A 23,705-nucleotide genomic window follows, 5' to 3' on the forward strand; every position below is an offset into this window, starting at 1 on the left:
CGACATGAGGGCGAGGAATTACTGGCAGAATTTGGTAACACTTTATTTCGATAGTCCACTTTAGACATTCTACTAACTAGAAGTAACTTTGCAACTACATGTCAACTAACTCTCATTAGAGTATCAATTGACTTAATATCTGCTAACTCTTTATTCTGATGATCCCAGAATTCAAATTTTCGGGTGAACTAACCCTATAATGTGAATCTGCTTGAAACGATCGGTGTTGTCTATAGTAAGCGCTACAGAAATGAAGCTTCCTGATTTCTCTGCAGCTGCTGAGCCTGTACAACACGCTGAACCCCGAGGCGTCCGCGTCCCCCTGCTGCGTTCCTCAAGACCTGGAGCCGCTCACCATCCTCTACTATGTGGGCCGAATACCTAAAGTGGAGCAGCTCTCCAACATGATCGTCAAATCCTGCAAGTGCAGCTGAAGGGCCCCCAGACCCCGACACGGAGCCCGAACGCTCGAGGGTCGAAAGGAACTGGACTCTGAACGAATACCTCTGTTCATCCTTCTCACACACATCCAAACCCAGGAGCCAGAGGCTTCTCCCAGCACCACATCAGACGACCCTACGACCCCTCGAACTTTTGATGTTTGAAGTGACCTGTCCACTTGTATTGTGTAATTTTTGGTCAGCTTTTTAAACTGCCTCTAGGCGAACCTCGTGCCATTTCTGAACTCTGAAGCGGCAGTGCAAAGCTTCGTAACATCTGTACTGAGGACAGTCGCTCTGAGACGACACGTGCTGGATCAAGCTGATGGTTTCTGTATAACTCAATTGAGCGACATTTCCCAAACAGGACGTTTTAGTGTGTACTACAGTAATCGACACCGTTTGTCTAACGTGACGGTGTTACTGATATTGTAAAATACAAACATGCTGGAAAGAAATATGAGAAAACATTGACTTGGTTAGACTTGGTTGACTTGACTTTTGATTTTTAGTTCTTCAGTGAAGCTGACGTATGACGACACATGAACTTTTAGATCACAAACTGCTAAAGTTTTTACTGCTATTACTCCTGAAAACACTTTTTTAATTAAACAGTCTTGGACAAAAAGAGCCGTTGATGAAGTTTGAAGTTTGTCTTGAATTCTTCTTGACGATTATAAATGGTGACAGCACATTATTTTCATAACTTTTTTTCTTAAAACAAAAGTAAATCACAAAAAGTAGCTGACATTTCTTCCAGTTTACTGATACAACTGAACAATAAAAAGGTACTAGCATGTTCATCAACTTTCATTGCTCTGGTCATGCATACAATGAGAGGAAATTCAAGTCAATTCAGGAGAGAAAACAATATACAAATACTGTAAAACTAAAATAAACATTAAACAAGGTCAATCTTGCATAATCGGCCTCATTCATGAAACACAAATTGAATTTCTGTGACCTGTTTACATCAGCTGTGACATTCGACTCAAGTGACGATTTGTGAGAAATTTGTTCTGTTTCTGTTGCATGAATGAGGTGCCGTCATTTACTCGTGTTTGGCCAGGTAATAAAAGTGAAAACACAACGTCATCCCATCAGCACGTGTGCTGATCATGATGTATCAAGCATTACCAGGACATTGGTCAAAAAACTGCCATTGTGTGTTAAAGAGAGATTGGAATGATTCGTTTTACAGATCCAACGACACGAACGACATCAACTTTACCTGGACATGTGGTTCATCACACCTGAATGAGGCACTTCAACAGAAGTTCTTAAGAGATCATTAACGGTCGGTGATGAAAGTCGAAATCTTCTGTATGTACATGTAAACATGGATAAATATGATGGACAGGTTGATGTTGGAGTGTGTTTGGCTCCGTGTGCTCGAGCACCAGCTGTCGTGAGTCGTCAGTCCACTCGCTCTTCACATGGCATCAGTTGTGGGGTGAAAATGAAGCCTGGACAACTGCACGTTATGGGACAGCGAGAGAGAGAACGCTTTCGGAAAAACCTTTGGAACAGATCCAGTCGATGCAGTGTTGCGTACTATCACACACACTCAAAAAGACACACAAGGCCGGTTAGGAGGCATTTGAGGGGAAATATTGATTATCAGAAGACAGTATAAAGAGAGACACGGGTAAAGTCATGTTCTGAGCAGGTGGAGGGTGTAGAAGAGGACGTGTGTAACGTATCCCAGAGAGCAGCTGATTGGTACGGTTGACCTTTGGCCTCATTCATCTGTTCTTGGAGCCCTGAACGTGGAAGAGTTTACTGTACATGGACAGACCTGTGAACACACAACCACACAATGAATCAACATGCACACGTATGAGCTGTAATTGAATCTACATTGAGTAAAACACAAATAGATCTTTATGTGATTAAAGCGAGAGAAAAAAATCACGTCACCAAATCACTTTATTAAAAATACTCTTCAGACCAGTAGTGTTTTAAGGAAAGCTGTTTTAGAAAAGCATTTCTGTTGACATTTTGCGTAATATCAAAGCTATGCTTGACACACTTTTTAGTCATACAAATAATCAACCATTTATCACTTTCAGTACATTTGGGTTTTAAATCTTGTAAAGGCAAAAAAAGAAAAAGGTTTGCTTTAAGTGAACCTCTGAACACTTAAAAACAAAAAGTGCAATTCTTGTGCAAAAGTCTCTGGAGTACTTCAGAGCTAGAGCTTTTTTTGCCAGTGAAAGCCTATGCCTGAAGCTTGGCCACACCTGATACACATTTAAATCATTATTGTCATTTATTGCCATTAATATTATAATAATGATTATTGTTATTGATTATTTAATCTGTTGATCAATAGCTGTGTAAAAAAATGATTACTCAGATAATGGGCCTTAAAGGCATAGTACACCTAAAAATTTACTTACCCTCATGTCGTTCCCAACCCGTAAACTTGTGTTCGTCTTCGGAACACAAATGAAGATCTTTTCTGTCCCTCAACTGACAGCCTATACAACTACCACTTTGACATTTCAAAAAGTTCATAAGGAGATCGTAAAACTAATCCATATGAGTTGAGCAGTTTAGTCACAAATTTCTTAAGAGACTCGATCACTTCATATGATGAACAGATTTAATTTAGGCTTTTATTCACATATAAATATTGATCAGCGTACATAAACATAAGCTCAACTGAATCTGCCTGACGCACAAGAACAAACCTCATTGGTTCTTGCAGAAGCTCAAACGTGCTGCGTAACACGAGAATGAACCTCATTGGTTCTTGCAGAAGCTCAAACGTGCTGCGTAACACGAGAATGAACCTCATTGGTTCTTTCTGAAGCTCAAACGTTCTGCGTAACACGAGAATGAACCTCATTGGTTCTTGCAGTAGCTCAAACGTGCTGCGTAACACGAGAACAAACCTCATTGGTTCTTGCTGAAGCTCAAATTGTGCTGCGTAACATGAGAATGAACCTCATTGGTTCTTGCAGTAGCTCAAACGTTCTGCGTAACACGAGAACAAACCTCATTGGTTCTTGCAGAAGCTCAAACGTGCTGCGTAACACGAGAACAAACCTCATTGGTTCTTGCTGAAGCTCAAATTGTGCTGCGTAACATGAGAATGAACCTCATTGGTTCTTGCAGAAGCTCAAACGTGCTGCGTAACACGAGAACAAACCTCATTGGTTCTTGCTGAAGCTCAAACGTGCTGCTTAACATGAAAATGAACCTCATTGGTTCTTGCTGAAGCTCAAATTGTGCTGCGTAACACGAGAACAAACCTCATTGGTTCTTGCTGAAGCTCAAACGTGCTGCGTAACACGAGAACAAACCTCATTGGTTCTTGCTGAAGCTCAAACGTGCTGCGTAACACGAGAACAAACCTCATTGGTTCTTGCTGAAGCTCAAACGTGCTGCTTAACATGAAAATGAACCTCATTGGTTCTTGCTGAAGCTCAAATTGTGCTGTGTAACATGAAAATGAACCTCATTGGTTCTTGCTGAAGCTCAAATTGTGCTGCGTAACACGAGAACAAACCTCATTGGTTCTTGCTGAAGCTCAAACGTGCTGCTTAACATGAAAATGAACCTCATTGGTTCTTGCTGAAGCTCAAAATGTGCTGCTTAACATGAAAATGAACCTCATTGGTTCTTGCTGAAGCTCAAATTGTGCTGCGTAACACGAGAACAAACCTCATTGGTTCTTGCTGAAGCTCAAACGTGCTGCGTAACACGAGAACAAACCTCATTGGTTCTTGCTGAAGCTCAAACGTGCTGCGTAACACGAGAACAAACCTCATTGGTTCTTGCTGAAGCTCAAACGTGCTGCTTAACATGAAAATGAACCTCATTGGTTCTTGCTGAAGCTCAAATTGTGCTGTGTAACATGAGAATGCACCTCATTGGTTCTTGCTGAAGCTCAAACGTGCTGTGTAACATGAGAATGCACCTCATTGGTTCTTGCAGTAGCTCAAACGTTCTGCGTAACACGAGAATTAACCTCATTGGTTCCTGCTGAAGCTCAAACGTTCTGCGTAACACGAGAATGAACCTCATTGGTTCTTGCAGTAGCTCAAACGTGCTGCGTAACATGAGAATGAACCTCATTGGTTCTTGCTGAAGCTCAAACGTGCTGTGTAACATGAGAATGCACCTCATTGGTTCTTGCAGTAGCTCAAACGTTCTGCGTAACACGAGAATGAACCTCATTGGTTCTTGCAGAAGCTCAAACGTTCTGCGTAACACGAGAATGAACCTCATTGGTTCTTGCAGTAGCTCAAACGTGCTGCGTAACATGAGAATGAACCTCATTGGTTCTTGCAGTAGCTCAAACGTTCTGCGTAACACGAGAATGAACCTCATTGGTTCTTGCTGAAGCTCAAACGTGCTGTGTAACATGAGAATGCACCTCATTGGTTCTTGCAGTAGCTCAAACGTTCTGCGTAACACGAGAATGAACCTCATTGGTTCTTGCAGAAGCTCAAACGTTCTGCGTAACACGAGAATGAACCTCATTGGTTCTTGCAGTAGCTCAAACGTGCTGCGTAACATGAGAATGAACCTCATTGGTTCTTGCAGAAGCTCAAACGTTCTGCGTAACACGAGAATGAACCTCATTGGTTCTTGCAGTAGCTCAAACGTGCTGCGTAACACGAGAATGAACCTCATTGGTTCTTGCAGAAGCTCAAACGTTCTGCGTAACACAAGAATGAACCTCATTGGTTCTTGCAGTAGCTCAAACGTGCTGCGTAACACGAGAGTGAACCTCATTGGTTCTTGCAGTAGCTCAAACGTGCTGCGTAACATGAGAATGAACCTCATTGGTTCTTGCAGAAGCTCAAACGTTCTGCGTAACACGAGAATGAACCTCATTGGTTCTTGCAGTAGCTCAAACGTGCTGCGTAACACGAGAATGAACCTCATTGGTTCTTGCAGAAGCTCAAACGTTCTGCGTAACACAAGAATGAACCTCATTGGTTCTTGCAGTAGCTCAAACGTGCTGCGTAACACGAGAACAAACCTCATTGGTTCTTGCTGAAGCTCAAACGTGCTGCGTAACACGAGAATGAACCTCATTGGTTCTTGCTGAAGCTCAAACGTGCTGCGTAACACGAGAACAAACCTCATTGGTTCTTGCAGTAGCTCAAACGTTCTGCGTAACACGAGAATGAACCTCATTGGTTCTTGCTGAAGCTCAAATTGTGCTGCGTAACATGAGAATGAACCTCATTGGTTCTTGCAGAAGCTCAAACGTGCTGCGTAACACGAGAACAAACCTCATTGGTTCTTGCTGAAGCTCAAACGTGCTGCGTAACACGAGAACAAACCTCATTGGTTCTTGCTGAAGCTCAAACGTGCTGCTTAACATGAAAATGAACCTCATTGGTTCTTGCTGAAGCTCAAATTGTGCTGTGTAACATGAGAATGCACCTCATTGGTTCTTGCTGAAGCTCAAACGTTCTGCGTAACACGAGAATGAACCTCATTGGTTCTTGCAGAAGCTCAAACGTTCTGCGTAACACGAGAATGAACCTCATTGGTTCTTGCTGAAGCTCAAATTGTGCTGCGTAACATGAGAATGAACCTCATTGGTTCTTTAAGAAGCTCAAACGTGCTGCATAACACGAGAATGAACCTCATTGGTTCTTGCAGTAGCTCAAACGTTCTGCGTAACACGAGAATGAACCTCATTGGTTCTTGCTGAAGCTCAAACGTTCTGCGTAACACGAGAACAAACCTCATTGGTTCTTGCTGAAGCTCAAACGTGCTGCGTAACACGAGAACAAACCTCATTGGTTCTTGCTGAAGCTCAAACGTGCTGCGTAACACGAGAACAAACCTCATTGGTTCTTGCAGTAGCTCAAACGTTCTGCGTAACACGAGAACAAACCTCATTGGTTCTTGCTGAAGCTCAAACGTGCTGCGTAACACGAGAACAAACCTCATTGGTTCTTGCTGAAGCTCAAACGTTCTGCGTAACACGAGAATGAACCTCATTGGTTCTTTCTGAAGCTCAAACGTTCTGCGTAACACGAGAACAAACCTCATTGGTTCTTGCAGAAGCTCAAACGTGCTGCGTAACACGAGAACAAACCTCATTGGTTCTTGCTGAAGCTCAAACGTGCTGCTTAACATGAGAATGAACCTCATTGGTTCTTGCTGAAGCTCAAATTGTGCTGCGTAACATGAGAATGAACCTCATTGGTTCTTGCAGAAGCTCAAACGTTCTGCGTAACACGAGAATGAACCTCATTGGTTCTTGCTGAAGCTCAAACGTTCTGCGTAACACAAGAATGAACCTCATTGGTTCTTGCTGAAGCTCAAACGTGCTGCTTAACATGAGAATGAACCTCATTGGTTCTTTAAGAAGCTCAAACGTGCTGCATAACACGAGAATGAACCTCATTGGTTCTTTAAGAAGCTCAAACGTGCTGCGTAACACGAGAATGAACCTCATTGGTTCTCGCACGTCAAGCGAACATGCTTGAGCTTCCGTTTAACATAACTGGTACGCGAGTTAATGAATGTTTTTATGTGAATAAAAGCCTAAATTCAATCTGTTCATTATATCAAGCTAACGAGGCTCTTTAGAAAACTTGGACTGAACCGCTCATTAATTGATTAGTTTTACGATGTCTTCATGAATTTTTTTAATCGTCAAAGTGTCAGTTGTGTAGCTGTCAACGGAGGGACAGAAATCTCTCAGATTTAATCAAAAAGATCTTCATGTCCTGAATATGAACGAAGGTCTTACGGGTGTTGAGGGTGAGTAATCATTTTTGGGTAATCTATCCCTTTAAAGTTCACAACCCATTCTACTCGCATAACGTGACATAAAAATAGATATTCAATGAAGAAATAATGTAGGACAGGACTTGGACTGCATGATGAAAGACTGTTTATATGAAGTTGAATGTAAAAAATGAGCCACTGATGACATGAGGTGACAGAAAAAGGAGTTTCAGAGCTGGAATAAATTATTACACACTGATTATGAAGACAAACATTTATTTTGGAATAACATGCACTGATGAATGACTCACAATAATGACTCGCACATTGTATTGGGTGCAAAATGGTGCATGTAAACGCGCTCACTGATTCCTGAAATGACGAGTTCTTTGCTGGTGAATGAGTGTGAAATCCAAGTCAAACTATGAGCATCAGAAAACGAGATTGAAATAAAAGTGTAAAGATTCTGCAGCTGGTTTTCTCACAGAAGCTGAAGGCTGCATGAAGGGTTTGATAAGAGCAGACTCTCTCTCTGCACTGATCCGACGGGAGCAAAGACGTTCCCAGAGCTGCTGAACACTATTCCCTTTCATTCCCTCTCCATACACTGTTTATTTTGGTGCTCTTTTACACCCCGAGGCCTTACGGCACAGGAGAATGAAAACATCACGCCCGGCTTCCAATCCAGTGACTCGACTGCTGGAAGCCGTTTCGCGCTCAGAAAGACGCGAGTGAAGAGGGGAAAACATGTTCCTGCTGTCTCTGTGTGTCCCTGACTGATGTGAGAGAGTCTCAGCAAACCTTTCTACAGTTCACACCAGATACAGGTCAAAAGTTTGGAATAAATAAGACTACTTGATGGTTTTGAAAGGAGTCTCTTCTGCTCACCGAGGCTGCATTTATTTAGAATACAGTAGAAACAGTGAAATATTATTACAATTTAAAATAATCATTTCATTTTATAATATATTGTAAAATGCCATTTATTCCTGTGTTCAAAGCTGAACTTCTTGAAATCCTCCCAAACAACATGTGGTGATTTAGGGGTTGTTTGATTTTTTGGGGGCTTTCTGACCCCAAGACTCAACTAATCTCTGCAATTCTCCATCTGTGATCCTTGGAGAGTCTTTGGCCACTCAAACTCTCCTCCTCACCGTGCATTAAAGGTGATGATACACAGGGCAACTTTTTGAGCAATGTTGCTGTGCAATCTTGTCGAGCGATTGTTGCTTGGGCATTTTCCCATTGAAAATGTGCAATACATTTATATCTGGATAATTTAGATCAGCCGTGGGCCCTGTGTCTCATCTGGTTTCATCTGGTCAACTATATATATATATTGGGCAATGTTGGGCAACATTGCCCAAAAAGTTGCCCTGTGTATCATCACCTTAAGACAATATAGACACGTCCTCTTCCTGGCCGATTCGTCACATCTTTAGTTGATTGGAACTTCTTAATTATTGCCCTGAAGGTCAAAATGGGGATTTTTAATGTTTTAGCTATTTTCTTACAGCTCTTTCTATTTTGTGAAGCTCAACAATCTTTTGCGGCACATCAGAACTATATTCTCTGGTTTTTTGTGTTTCCTCATATTTAAACTCTTGTGAAACTGGAAGTCATGGCTGGACAATTTGATGCTTCTAGTCACCCTGGTGTGCTAAAACAAATGTAAATATTAACGGGAATATACTTCACAGAGATTTTACTCATAAGAATTTCAAGGGGTGCCAATAATTGTGGCCAACATGCATTGGAGAAAAACATCTATTTCATAATGTGAGTTTCCCCACACGTTCAATTGTTTTACTTCAATGAAAGTGTAGAATTTCATGAACTTTTTGAATAAAAGATCAAAAGGATAACCAATGCAGATTTATTTTCACAGCTACCTTTGCTCATTTTTACCAAGGGTGCCAATATTAATAGAGGGAACTGCATATAGTTTTACTTATATGTACTGCCATTATCATTATAGATTTGCTGTACTGCCTTTAATTTAGGCTTAAATGACAAATGATTGTCTTTCAGCAAAAAAAAAAAGAAAAAAAAAAAGGATTGTATTACACCCATGTCACCGATTTATCTTCTTCTGATACTGTGGTGCTTTAGTCTTCCAGAGATTCACTCATCAGACACAAGCTCTTCATCTTTTTGACTTTGAGCCAATATTGAGCCAAAGCTTAAAAATGGGGAACATTCTTGGAGTGAAAACCAGTTTGAAAGCATTTGGCTCAAATCTGTGAGAGTGTGAAGTCTGGTGAGATGAGGTCAAGTGAAAAGAAAGAAAAGGAAAAACATCACAACAATGGAGGTCTGTTTACGGCTAATGTGCGAGCGCTGAGCGGGATGAGAGGATACGCTGATGTGTACTGACGGCTGATCTCAGAGAATGCGAGCGTATGGATCAGCGCTAACTCCCATCAGAGCCGGCCGCTCTCATCCACGCTAAAACAACACTCCGTCCTCTTCCAGCGCTCTTTCCCAGCTGACAAACGCCTGCTGACCACTGAACAATGGAGGAAGTGCATCTGTGAGCCGAGGACGTCTTACACGCAACGCTGTTTTACAGGCTTTGAAAAGTAACAACTGACAAAAGACTCTCAATACACATTTTCTAGTCCAACGATGGCATACAAATTATATATACACTGCCGCTCAAAAGTTTTGGATTGGTAAGATTTTTTGTTTTTTTTAAAAGAAGTCTCTTCTGCTCACTAAGGCTGCATTTATTTGATAAAAATAATAATAATAATAATAATAATAAAAAAAAATAATATTGTGAAATATTATTACAATTTAAAACAGCAGTTTTCTATGTGAATATACAGTAAAGTGTAATTGATTCCTGTGATCAAAGCTGAATGTTCAGCATCATTACTCCAGTCTTCTTCAGTGTCACATGATCCTTCAGAAATCACTCTAATATGATGATTTGATGCTCAAGAAACATTTATGATTATTATCAATATAATAATCAAATAAATGCTGTTCTTTTGAACTTTATATTCATCAAAGAATCCAGATTTTTTTTTTACACAACTGTGTTCAACATTGATAATAATCATAAGTGTTTCTTGAGCATCAAATCATCATATCAGAGTGATTTCTGAAGGATCATGTGACACTGAAGACTGGAGTAATGATGCTGAACATCAGCTTTGATCACAGGAATAAATTACACTTTACTATATATTCACATAAAAAACAGCTGTTTTAAATCGTAATAATATTTTTTCTGTGTGTGTGTATTTCTAATCAAATAAATGCAGCCTTAGTGAGCAGAAGAGACTTCTTTTAAAAACATAAAAAATCTTACCGATCCAAAACCTTTGCCCGGCAGTGTATATCAAATAGATGCAGCTTTGGTGAGACAAAGAGGGTTTACTGACCCCAAACGTTCACACAGTGGTCACTTCAGCTCTTCTGAATCAAACACTCAACTCTGTGTGTTTAAGTTTGAATAATTTACATCAAACGCCTGACATCAGCATAAGAAAGCAAAGCTTCTATGCACCAAATGTCAATAATGTGCGCTGCATGACAGGAGCTTCATCTGACAGGAAGAGCTGGAATTAGCATTAGTGTTCTTCAATATCAGCTCACAGCAGCTGTTGGTGGATCAGAGTCTAACACTAGACCATCTCAGCGACACGTAACAAACACGCTGGAACGGCCACTATGAACAGCTGCCAGAGCGGGCGAAGCGGCCTCGAACCCGCTGCCAAGAGTCCTCATTAAAATACCAGAGACTGAACTGGCATGAGCTCCAACATTCAACATTCAACTAATTCCTAACCAGCTGCGACACCATTGAATTTTAGAAACCGTTTCTAATTCTGCGACGTTGCGGCCGGAAACAACAACATAAAAGTATGACCATGATAATCTCAGGTACTGATTATGTGCTTTATTTAATGTTTAAAGCGTATAATGTGTGTTCGAATATTTTGCGACCTTTCAGCGTGATTATGTGTGTCGCATCACAGCTAGTGCAAGACGAGCATCAGTGGTTATAAAGTATATAAATGTTTATTTTCTTTATAAAATGTCCGCTGGTTTGTCTAGATAAGACTCTTATTCCTCGGCTGGATCGTGTCGAGACTTTGAAGCTGCACTGAAACTCACATTTGGACCTTCAACCCGTTGGACCCCATTGAAGTCACTATATGGAGAAACATCCTGGAGTGTTTTCCTCAAAAACCTTCATTTCTTTTCCACTGAAGAAAGAAAGACATGAACATCTTGGGTGACGTGGAGGAGAGTAAATTATCAGGACATTTTCGTTCTGAAGTGAACTACTCCTTTAATAGCCATACTGAAAGCGACAATGGATAATTCACCGCAGATTAATGAATGTAATTATTTACTTGTCCATTCTGTTGTGAGTGCAGTGTGCTTGCAGAGAGACTCCGCCCACACAGGCTTCTGATTGGCTAACCTTGTCAGTCAGGGCACACATGATCAACCACAGTATGTGTGTGTGTGTGTGTGTGTGTGTCCTCACCTGTGTTTGCGCACACGGTCTCATACACCACATGCTGTGCACTGGAGCTGCCGTGACTGGCTGGAGTCTCAGATAATGCTTTCCTGTGGACAGACACAACATCACATCTATAAAGGGGCTCATTTTGATTGAAAGTTGTTTAACTACTTTTGCTTTTTTAGATTATACACTGGACAACACAATGCACAAATCGTTTAATCATATAAAACAATGAAAAAAAAATGAAAAAAATCCCTAAAACCCAATATTAAAATGCATTAATTTAAAAATTCAATTCACATCTATTACCCTTTTCAAACTGTTGTGGGAAAGTGGAGTAGATGGTACATTTTTCCATTTCACAGGAATAAGATTATTATTAGTTATAAATTATTCAAAACAGAAGCCACAGAGCATGACAGCACATCCTATCGCCCATATATGCTGTGGAATCACATGCTTTAAAGGGATAGTTCACCCAAATATTAAATATTAATATTAAAATGCAGACTTTATTTCATTTTTGGGAAAACACCAAAGGAAGCTGATTCAGTAGTCAGTGTTCATCTTGAAATATTACTAACAATATTAAAGTTATACATTCACTTGATAAAAATCATTAAAATAGTCTAAACTCTCAGTCAGAGACAGAAGGACTGAGGAGATCGAGCGCGACAGCAACTTTTTAATCATGTTGGTCATTTAGAGGCTTAGAAATGTGAGTATCAAACATGATCCAGCAGCTTTAGGGTTAATATGATGCGCTAAAGCAGTTCAAAAGCAGTTTAAAAGTAAAAAAAGTGTTGCCAAAGCCCAGCATTGCTGAACACATCCTGCTGAACCACCCATAAAACCAAAGAAAACCTCGAAGAGTATATACACAAACACAGTTTGATTACAACAACTACAATCCATACACACTACACATTATTATACAGTAGATTAACTGAATAAGGAAATGGTTTAGCCAGCCTCCATGACATCAGACAGTGATTATATCTGTGCTCCACACAATGCCCGTTTCTCTGCCGTGAGCTGAATAGCCCTGATGACCTCCATCATCTGACAATAAACGGCAGGAACACTGTGGAAGGCTTGGCCACTGAGAGCCAGTGCAATTATCCCAGGCAGAAACAGGGCCCAACACGCCTGTAACTTCGCACGGTAAATCCGCTAAGCATTTTTGAGGAACAATAAATAAAGCCGGGCTAGTATTAATCTCCAGAAGCAGAACGGGAGCATTAGTGCACTAATGAGGGAACACAGTGCTGCCTTGTAGGGTCCACACAGTTGTCCTTTCATTTGGCGGCTCAACCGTGGACCGACAGCACAGATAGAAACGCTTTAAATTATACGTCAGATCTCTCTTTACAGGAAATGACACTTCAGTGCTTTATTGGTGACTGGAGTTTAGGACTATTAGTGCTGGTCGGTCAGATGTCAGCGGGACGCTTGCCGGCACTCGCAACTGGAGGCGTGCAACTTATTAAATCAGTGCTCTGGAAATTAGGATTTTGCTAGTCTATACAAGGCCAAATTCATTTAGACCTTAAATAAACCCTTATTATTTTATAGGAGATATCAAGCAGAATGTCTGCGCTCCTGCAGATTTATACTACAAAAGCACCATAAGAGTGTCACAAGAGTCCATATGAATCATATGCAATACACTGTAAAAAAAAAAAGTAAAAAAAAAAATATATATATATATGCCATTTCTTTGTAATTATTTGTGAAATTTACTAGCAATTTCTGGGTGAAAACGGTTTCAAAGTTAATCCTACACTAATTCTATTTCAAGACTTTTTACTGAAGTCATGTGACAAATTTGTTCGAAGAACAGACTGACATTTAAGATGTTATTCATCAATAATATTCAGAAGAATGGAAACACTTTACAATAAGCTTCCATTAGTTAATGCATTAATAAATAACATTAACAATTATTCATCACTGTTAAAGTTAGTTAATAGAAATACAGCTGTTCATTGTTCATTGGCTTTTGATTTTAAGAATGTGTTAGTAAATGTTGAAATTAACAATAACTAACATTTATAAATGCTCCAGAAGTATTGGTCATTGTTCATGTTAAGAAATGAAACCTTACTGAAAGTGTTACCAGAAAAACACGTAAAGATAAATGTTTGATGCAGCTGTTCACTGTAGTGTGCGATCGACACTTTTCATTCAATTTCATTTCGTTTTAAACAACTTTAAACGTGTAAACTATGTTTAATTGTACAGGGGCATTTTTTTGCACCTGTATCTTGAGTTTGATCGCATTTTTGCCTCAAGTGTAACGGAGGCAAGCTAGTAAGAGCTGTGCGTGTAAACCTCACTCCCCTGGCATCAAGAGCTGCACTCGTGACCTACGCTACTTTAGCATCCCTTGTTAGCGCGCATGCCTCCCATGCCGGAGACCCCAGTTCAAATCCCGCTCGGAGCGGGTCGAGTAAGGACCGGTTACATTTGGTGCCGTGACCCGGATAGGAGTGAGTGTAATGGAGGCAAGCTAGTAATAGCGATGTGTGAACCTCACTCCCCTGGCATCAAGAGGCGCACTAGCAAATGATGCTAGAGACTGCAGTCTTTTAGCGCCTTGTTAGTGCGCCTGACTCCCATGCCGGTTCAAATCCCGCTCGGAGCGGGGCGAGTAGGACCGGTTACACAAGCCGACTTTAATTTCCGACCCTGATCTGCTCTGATCCCGTGCATGACCTCACTGCAATCCAACAGACGGAAATCTGCAACCAGGGTTAACTAAATCTAAAACTAAAACCAAAGTTTTATTACTGTCATGACAACTCTCAGAGAGATCGGCATGGTAATGGATGTGGCAATGTTAACGTATTTGGTCTTCACTGGATAGACCAATACATTCACAGACATGCTGTAACATACATGAATAACCCGGTAGCTGATCTATACAGGTGGAGCTGGGGAAGGAGGAGGGTTTCTGAAAGTGCGCCACAGACCGCTAACAGCAACACTGCCAGTATGTGAATGTTTAGCCGCAGCTCATTGGCCGCTGATGCAGCAGCAACCAATCAGCTGCGCTATGCAGATGATGATGAGATCGCTACCAAATAGAGTTGAGGATCTATCAGAGTTTCATGCCAGAACTAGGTACTTACTTGAAATAAAATAAATTGACTAAATAAACTGAAAGAAAATATAAAAATTAGTTATAATAAAAATATAATTAATAAAAACTTTTATTTAAGCTAAGATTTTAAGACAACATTTCTCATTTTAATTTAACTTGATGCACTAAAACAACTTAAACTGAACCTAAAATGAATAAAAACTATGTAATTAATAAGAACACATGACAAAATTACTAAATCTTTGACAATTTTTTTTATAAAAAACTAATTTTAACCATTAATCAAAACTATACCAGTATATCTCATTGACACTAAAATAACACTGATATGGAGAACGTCGTCCCTTCCAATCCAGCTCCTCATCCTTCACCTGTCTCTTATTCTCTGTTTCTCTTCCATTCTTTTGTCAGTTCAGTGTTTCCATCCGTGAATTTTTGCTTTTTCGAGCTTCCGTTTTTCCCACACTTTCCCATGTCACACAGGCCAACCACAAAAATGCAGCGCGGCGAGCGAGTGAGGGGCTCAGGAATTCCTCACGGAGAGGGTAAACACGACACGGGCCGCGAGCAAACACTGCCTTTAACTCTACATAACCCTCCTCTGTCTTCAGCAGCCTCATATCTCTCTAATGTCTTTCAGCTCTCGCTTCATTCAGCCTTTCAGGAATTACCTCCATTTCCTGACGCTCCCACATGCGCCTTTCCAAGCAGGATCATTTACTCAAGACTGTCTGTGTGTATATCCCAAAAAGAGTGATGAAATCTTCCTGATCCTCACATGACCATCCTCTCTGGACACAGAACGATCTTTCCAGTGGAAAAACCTTTAGATGAAGTTAAAAAGATGAAGTTCTCGTGGTGTACGAGGGCCCTTTTCCATACAAAAAGTAATAAGGAAAGTGTCGTTTTTTGAGGTCGGATTTATAAATCACAGTCCACTTTTGTTGCAGTGTTTGTTAATACGTTTAAAATACTGCTAGTGTTTCTGTCCTGATCTTTTTGCTGATTTCAGTGATGAGCCACACTGAAGCAAATTTGAAATGTGTGTCTGTCCTGATTAAACTCTAACACACAAAAAAAAAGGAAAAAAAAGCAGCTTAGACTCAGCCTAACATTTCCTTGTGCGTTTCCTGGGGGAAAGAGATTCATACAAAGTAGGATGAAAAAAAAAAAGATGATTGTTGGGTGAACTATTCCTTTAAAAGCTTACACTCACATTCAAAATCCTACTAAATACACCATTCATGATCTTTTTGAGCATAAATCTAAATTGAAATGGTTGTAATTCATGAATACTCTGGAATACAGACCTGAGGTTGGTCTCTTTTTAAAGCAGTGAAAGCACTTCAAAAAATGAAAGGGTAAAAAAAGTTATGTAAACTTGTGTGTATTGTAAAGCAAAACTAAACATTTTTTTATTTTATACAAAATTTTATAAAATAATTTGGACTCTAAAGTTGCTAGAAAATCAAAGCCATATGTCTAACCAAGATGTGTTCCAAAATTGTAGTTGATTTCACAAAAATTGAGCTGCTAAAACGTTTTAAAGTACTGTTTCCATGATAAGGCAGTGTCCAATTTCAGTCCGTTTTCACAGGATTCATTTTGGGTCTATAAGCTTTCGAATGATACCGAAAGTATGATAATAACAAAAATATGACAGAGGCAATACAAAAGCACACCAGTGTCACAATTAAAAATGTCTGAATTGCATTAAATACAGAAAAACAAACGGCATCTGCAAACAAATGAAGTTAAAGCTCAGTTTTCTTAGAACTAACTTTGCCTTCCTGAGACATTTGTTTAATCAAATCATTTTAACCAAGTGGTGTCAAGGTGGTGTTTTATAGATGTATGAAGTCAGTCACAGGTGTCCTTACAGAATAACCACTGGTGTATTTCATCATGGTAACACATGAACATGTTCCACAAAGTTTGACAACCAGAAAGTGTCCAAGAGTTTCTCATTTTAAACGTTTGAATGTTCTAAAATCTAACAAACTTCATTTTCTGCCCGTGTTGTCTGCAGTTTGTACTTGCACCTTCCGGCCTTGTACGTTTTAGCGATGGGAAACATTAAAGTAATCTTTTTTGCAAAATCTAAAAGCTATTTGCATGCCTCCACCACATCAATCAGCCATACATGACGGAGACGACCCCATCATGGTGGGCCACATGCTCTTAGTGAAGCGTCCGCTGATTTCTCAGAGCTCGCTAATGTTCTGTAATTGGGCCAAATGTGCAATAACTAGGCTGCAGTGCATCGTGGGAAACAAGAGGAGCTGGGCTCTTTTTCTGTGGTCCGAGCGCTACACACACCTCCCACCGTTCTGTCTGCAAATCTCAAAACAAAATCAGATTTCCACAGCACGCATAAACACAGCCCAGCCGCCCAACCACACTGTTTACTTAATAGGCAGAGACCTGTGGTGTGTGTGTGTGTGTGTGTAGGTGTGTGTGTGTGTGTGTGTGTGTGTGTGGATGAAGACAATTAATGCAAATGATATTACCATTCGTAATGTGTTCTTCTACACAACAATCACTAATGCAAACCTCAGCTGAGGACTGAACACATGAACTGTGAGGAAAAAACTCACTAAATTTTAGCTTTTGTGGATTTATAAACTCTAAACATTGCTGAATAGTTTTTATTTTGTCTTGAAATTCGAAACAGCAGTGGATGAGATTTTTTATATCGGTGCACGGTCAAACATCTGTGTGTTACGATGAGTGAGTTTTCACAGATGACCGGAAAACTGTTCAGATTAAACCATGAAGGACTGACACAACTGTAAAAGCTAACAGCTCTGAACACATCACTGAAGAGTAGAATCAAGCCTCGTCATGTGTCTTTATAAAGCAGATATAACTAATCACTGACTTATAGAATAAGAGAAGTGTTCATGATAGTAAAGAAAGCCAAAACGTATGTTCTTTCACTATAGGACTGTGTATTTATTAAAAATACATCACTGATAATAATTAGAAATGTTTCTTGAGCATCAAATCCTCATATTAGAGTGATTTCTGAAGGATCATGTGACACTGAAGACTGGAGTAATGATGCTGAAAATTCATTAATGTGTAAGCAACATAAAGTAAAGTAATGTTTAGTGGCATATTTTATAAGGTACTATCAAGGCTAGTATTGCCAATACCAATAGCAATATATTTATATATTTTAATATATTACTATACTAGTAAAATCCATATATTGAATGTGTTAAATAATGTTCTTTGTCAATCCTTCTTGTGGGAAACCACAAGAGTTTACATTGATTTCAATGCCAGATACAGTTTATTGTGTAACCAAAATACCAAAGATTTTATGCATAATGCAGGACTTTTAATTATAACCAAGCCTGAAATACAAGCACGAATGTTCAACATTTTCACATTGACCCTCCAGCACTTGTATTTATTTATTTAAATCATAGCCATTGGAAGTGTAATAATCACCATTTCTGTTTCCAACCCCACATTTAAGACCTTTTAAAATCATCATTAAGAGTTTTGCTGTAGCATTTAAGATATTTTAAGGCCCTGATATACTTTGAGTGAAATTGAAGAACTGGTGTGACGTAATTTCGAACAAAATCAGGCCAAACAGAAGTTCATTTGGAGTCTGCAAAAGTTTGCTCTGGCTGGTTGAACACCTTCGAACTCCCATTTATCAGTGGCAATTATGTAATAGGTGGGTGTGGCTCTGAGGCTCCGCCTTCTTTGAGGTGTAAATCTTCTCCGGTTTATTTCTTCTGTTCAGTCCGTCGAGGTCAGACGCGAGTAAAAACATGAACACTCAAGTGGAGAGATGCTTTAGAGTAGAATACTGGAGTTGTAGGGCCCTATTTTAACGATCTAAGCTCATGGTCTAAAGAGCAGGGCGCAAGTGCACTTAGGGCGTCCGAATCCACTTTTGCCAGTTTAACGGCGGGAAAAATGGTCGGCGCTCCCGGCGCATGGTCTAAAGGGGTTGTCCCTATTCTCTTAATGAGTAATGGGTGTGTTTTGGGCGTAACGTGAAATAAACCAACCAGAGTCTCATCTCCCATTCCCTTTAAAAGCCAGTTGCGCTCGTGCCATGGCGGATTTGCTATTTAATGAAAAACTGTCATTAGATCAACTTGTGCACGAGGTTAAAGCAATCAGACCATCTATGGGACAAGCCGACTCCATCATATCTATATGTACAAAATATTAATCTTTTACATTGTAATCCTTTTATTTTTAATATTTGGCATGTTTGTGTGCCGCTGTGTGTGTAATGAGCAGTGCAAGCACGTTGTGGACCCGCCTAAAGGCGCAGATTACTAACGCGCTCTTTAAATAACATAATAGGCGCAAATGCATTTTCTATTTAAACAACAGCGTGAAAATGAAAAATGCGTCGGGCTGAAACTAGCAAATAACACTTGCGTTGCGCTTGGCGCTGCATTGCTCTGGGTGTATGATAGGGCCCGTAATTATAATTGGAAGCGACACAGTTCATGTTTAATACTGCAAAGCTGCTGCTTCACAACAGTCTATTGTATATAATCTATTGTATAAATAAACGTGACGTGACTGGAGTGCTGAATCGCAGAGCTGCTGCACACATCCACATCACTACGATCAGATGCTTTCTGAACCGCTGTTTTCTCACCGCTGTCATTAAACTACTGTTGTTTATTTTGTTATTAAGAGGAAAGTGTAGCACATATTTTCACATGCATCTAAACGTCGCTCTCAGCAGCGTGGACGGCATCGGGATGTTTGCTATACTGTTATAGAAATAGATGACCGCTGCTCACATATTTCAAGCTTCTTTTCACCCCTAAGCAAGAACCAAAATAACTTTGCAGTGAGTAAATCAGGCCTTAAGAATTTATATGACCTTAAATGTGATCAAACTGAATTAAAGACATTTTTAGAGGTTTTAAGGACCCTTTCTGAAGCAGATTCAGATGTAGATTGCTGACACAGACCCAACTGAAGTTCAGAAAGTGAAAGAGTGTGGAAGGAAACCCCCTCAGGTCTTACTTGTGGAGAGAGTGGACAGTCTTGCGCACGCGTCCGTCTCTCGGTGCGCTGCTGGGAGGTTTGGGTGTGAGGACGCCTGCGCTGCCCGCCTGACTCAGGGTGTGTGTGAACGTCTGGCTCACGGGGATGCTGGGAGCGTACGCTCGCGCTGAAACAGCAGGTGTGAGGGTGTGTGACGCCAGAGCGGCCTGAGGCACAAATAAAGAGAAGAGTTAGTGAACATTCATTCATATTGTGGGTTCCTGAAGTCTGACACACTACTGAAAATAAAATGCTTGTGGATGCTAATTTAAAAGTGATGTTTGGAATTATGTTGGGGTTTAAATATTTTCTCATATCCCAGTTTAATATGCAGCATAAACTATAATCATATAGTTGTTCGGTTTCCCCTGAAGAGTATAAAAGACCGTTCACACCTAGATGGATCAACTATATCAGAGTTCACACCAAAGCAGAATAACATCCTGTTTATTATAATCATTGCGTAGTTCTGTCATCTGCTTCTTTAAATGCACAACTAATCAAGGGCTTCATTAGTTGCACCAGGTGTGCTTGAGCTAGAACACATGAAATATCTGAACTGGTTAGGTTTGTTGAGTCACATTTGACTGCATGTTAGAAAAATGGCTGTGGTGAGCAGGACGAGGTCGAGGGCCGTGACCAACTTCGTTACAATGGCTTCGTTACAAAGTCAAAAGCATGGTCCAAAAAGTTAAGAGAAGATACAGTCTCACCGCCCTTCACAAACAAGGAACAGGATATAAAAACATGGCGAAGGCACTAAATGTTCCTAGAGACACCGTTGGAAGCATAGTTCGCAGGTTCAAAGTTAAAGGAACAGTGGTTAAAAGTCAAGCTCTTTAAAGTCAGATGGATTCTGATTCGCTGTCAGTATTTTTGTCGTTCTACAGCTGGGAAAAATATTCTGCAAGTGATTCCAATGCAATGATGTTTATCTGTGTTGTTATTGTTATAGTTATGGTGTGGGCTCCACTATTCTCAAAGAATTGGAATGATTATTAAAACTTAATTGATGTAGTAATTGGGCCCGGATCACTTTATTTGAAATACTTTATTTGGATCATGCTAGTCATTGTCCATCTCTTATGTTATGTGTCCCTGAATCCTAGACATTTATATTAGGGACTGTAACACTATTGTTATCATCCTTGGTTTAAACAGGCCTTAACACTGTGACGGCATCAAGACATATAGTTGAGCATGATGTTACAGTGTGACACTGGCTCAATGGAACTGAGTTTGAGGTGGGACTGTTTATCTGACCAAAGAGACAAAGTGTGTGTTCAAGAAACAGTTTAGTTACACACTTCACCGTTAATTTAAAAAAAAAAAATCAGCAATTTACTGCAAAATTGACACTTCCTGTCAAAAGTTTGGAATCATTAAGATTGTTTAATGTTTTTGATAGAAGTCCCTTCTGCTCATCAAGGCTGCGTTTATTTGATCAAAAATACAGAAAAAACTGTAATATTGTGAAATATTATTATAATTTAAATTAACTAATTCAATATATTGTAAAGTGTAATTTATTCCTGTGATCAAAGCTGAATTGTCAGCATCATCATTACTCCAGTCTTCAGTGTCACATGATCCTTCAGAAATGTATTTGATAATAGAGCAGCATTTATTTGAAATATAAATATTTTGCAACATTATAAATGTTTTCACTCTCACTTTTGATCAATTTAATCAATTTATGTGCCCTTGCTGCTTAAAAATATAATCTTTTTTTTTCTTAAATTGTACTAACCCAAACTTTTGAATGTTATCAAGGTTTTTGAGTGTTTCCACACAAATTTTAAGCATTTTTCAACATTGATAATGTTTTTTGAGCAGCAAATCAGCATTTTAGAACGATCTCTGAAGGATCAAGTAATTTTTTAAACATTAAAATAGAAAACAGTTCTTTTAAATTGTAATAATAATCTACTGTAATTTTGATCAAATAAATGCAGTCTTGGTGGGCAGAAGAGACTCTTAATGAATCCAAACTTTTGACCGGTAGTGTGTATTTGATTATTCTCCTAGATATAGAGCAGAATCTCCAATATTTCTTCTTTGTTTACCATTATAACGTTTGCTTGAATCTGAAAAATGCTATAACTGTCTGTCTATTTCAGATTTTAATGAGATCTTCCAGCAGAGTTTGAGCCTGTGAAGGAAAGACCTTATCTCAGTCTTTATTAAAAGCAGCATTTTTCCCTCAAGCCATTCGAGGTCAAGCACAACAGCCTCCAAAAGCCAGTTCATTCACTCACATGGAAGAAAGAAATGACACGGCTTATCATAACAGCCACTAAATACTTTATAATCGGACATACCAAAACACAGGAATTCTTCACATTTCATTCCTGTTTAGACAAGTTTTCATCCGAGTGAGCACTTGGACTAGGTAAACATATTTTCCATGCTGAAATGCGATTTAATGGCTACCGTTCATTGATTCGAAAGGGGACGAGAAAGCATTCTTTCCGTCTCAGTCCTCTGGCGTTTGATGAATGAGTGGGCGGGACGCACCGGTTGGAGGATCTGAGTTGCGGGCCAGTAAAGGGCACCTTTCTAATGCTGCCAGGTGGCCGTGGGCCAAACTGTAGAGTCTGAACCCAACACAGAACACAACGGCCCAATAACACGCTACGCAATCACAGCACTTTGCCTGCTTGCTTTCCATCTCTGCTCTAACTTCTGTGACTTCCATCCGCAAATCAAACAAATCAACTCAACAAGAAGCAGCAATTAAGGGTTTACCTTATATACAGTACAGGTCAAAAGTTTGGAAACATTACTATTTTTAATGTTTTTGAAAGAAGTTTCTTCTGCTCATCAAGCCTGCATTTATTTGATCAAAAATACAGAAAAAAAGAGTAATATTGTGATATATTATTACAATTTAAAATAATTGGTTTTCAATTTATTATACTTTAAATTATCATTTATTTCTGTGATGCAAAGCTGAATTTTCAGCATCATTACTCCAGTCTATCACATGATCCTTTAGAAATCATTCTAATATGATGATTCATTATAAAAGTTGGAAACAGTTCTGCTGCTTAATATTTTTTCCTGTGATACTTTTTTAGGATACTTTGATGAATAAAAAGTAAAAAAAGAAAAAAGCAGCAAATGTTTTAAAAATAGAAATCTTCTGTAACAGCAATATACACAGTACTGGTCAGTCATTTGGGGTCAGTAATTTTTTTCTTTCTTTTTTTTAAATAAATCAATGCTTTTATTCAGAAAGGATGTGTTAAATTGATTAAAAGTGATAGTAAAGAAGATATTTTGAATAAATGCAGTTTTTTTTAACCTTTTATTCATCAAATATATTAGGCAGCAGAACTGTTTCCAACACTCATAATAAATCAGAATATTAGAATGATTTCTAAAGGATCATCTGATAGACTGGATGTCACATGTGACACTGAAGACTGGAGTAATGATGCTGACAATTCAGCTTTGCATCACAGGAATAAATTATTTTTTAAAGTATATTCAAATAGAAAACTATTATTTTAAGTTGTAATAATATTTCACAATATTACTGTTTTTTTTTTCTGTATTTTTGATCAAATAAATGCAGGCTTGATGAGCAGAAGAAACTTCTTTCAAAAACATTAAAAATAGTAATGTTTCCAAACTTTTGTACCTGTACTGTATATGCATTGCATATATATATATATATACATACACACACATATATACACACACAGTTGTAATTTAAAATATTCAACCTCCAATGCAAATCAGGTTTATTGGCAAAATTTACAGACGTTCAGCTGTTTGCAATGAACAAATCAAACAAAAGTAATTGAAATAGCTCAGTACAACAAGTGGTTTCCCCAAATTCAACTGAAAATGCAACTTTTAATGACTTCTGCAGTCTTATAATTATTCAACCCCTTCATGGCAAGCATCTTTAGTA

General features: G+C 39.1%; 2 protein-coding genes across 3 annotated transcripts in view; one reads left to right on the plus strand and one right to left on the minus strand.

The window, feature by feature from the left end:
* Nucleotides 1-1,353, plus strand: part of tgfb3 (transforming growth factor, beta 3) — a 33,041-nt gene extending 31,688 nt beyond the window's left edge. Inside the window, exon 7 of the mRNA XM_084393447.1 lies at nucleotides 276-1,353. Within this exon, the coding sequence (XP_084249573.1) occupies nucleotides 276-434 (159 nt within the window). The 3' untranslated portion in view covers nucleotides 435-1,353. The remainder of the gene's footprint in view (nucleotides 1-275) is intronic.
* Nucleotides 1,186-23,705, minus strand: part of ttll5 (tubulin tyrosine ligase-like family, member 5) — a 132,602-nt gene continuing 110,082 nt past the window's right edge. For both annotated transcript variants that reach the window (XM_084393446.1, XM_084393445.1), the window contains exons 30-32: nucleotides 19,763-19,950; nucleotides 11,659-11,741; nucleotides 1,186-2,238 (exon numbers count right to left, since the gene is read on the minus strand). In XM_084393446.1, coding sequence (XP_084249572.1) covers nucleotides 2,186-2,238; nucleotides 11,659-11,741; nucleotides 19,763-19,950 — 324 coding nt within the window. In that variant the 3' untranslated portion in view covers nucleotides 1,186-2,185. The remainder of the gene's footprint in view (nucleotides 2,239-11,658; nucleotides 11,742-19,762; nucleotides 19,951-23,705) is intronic.

This window comes from Rutilus rutilus (genome assembly GCF_951802725.1).
Source record: "Rutilus rutilus genome assembly, chromosome: 21".
Lineage (NCBI taxonomy): Eukaryota > Metazoa > Chordata > Actinopteri > Cypriniformes > Leuciscidae > Rutilus > Rutilus rutilus.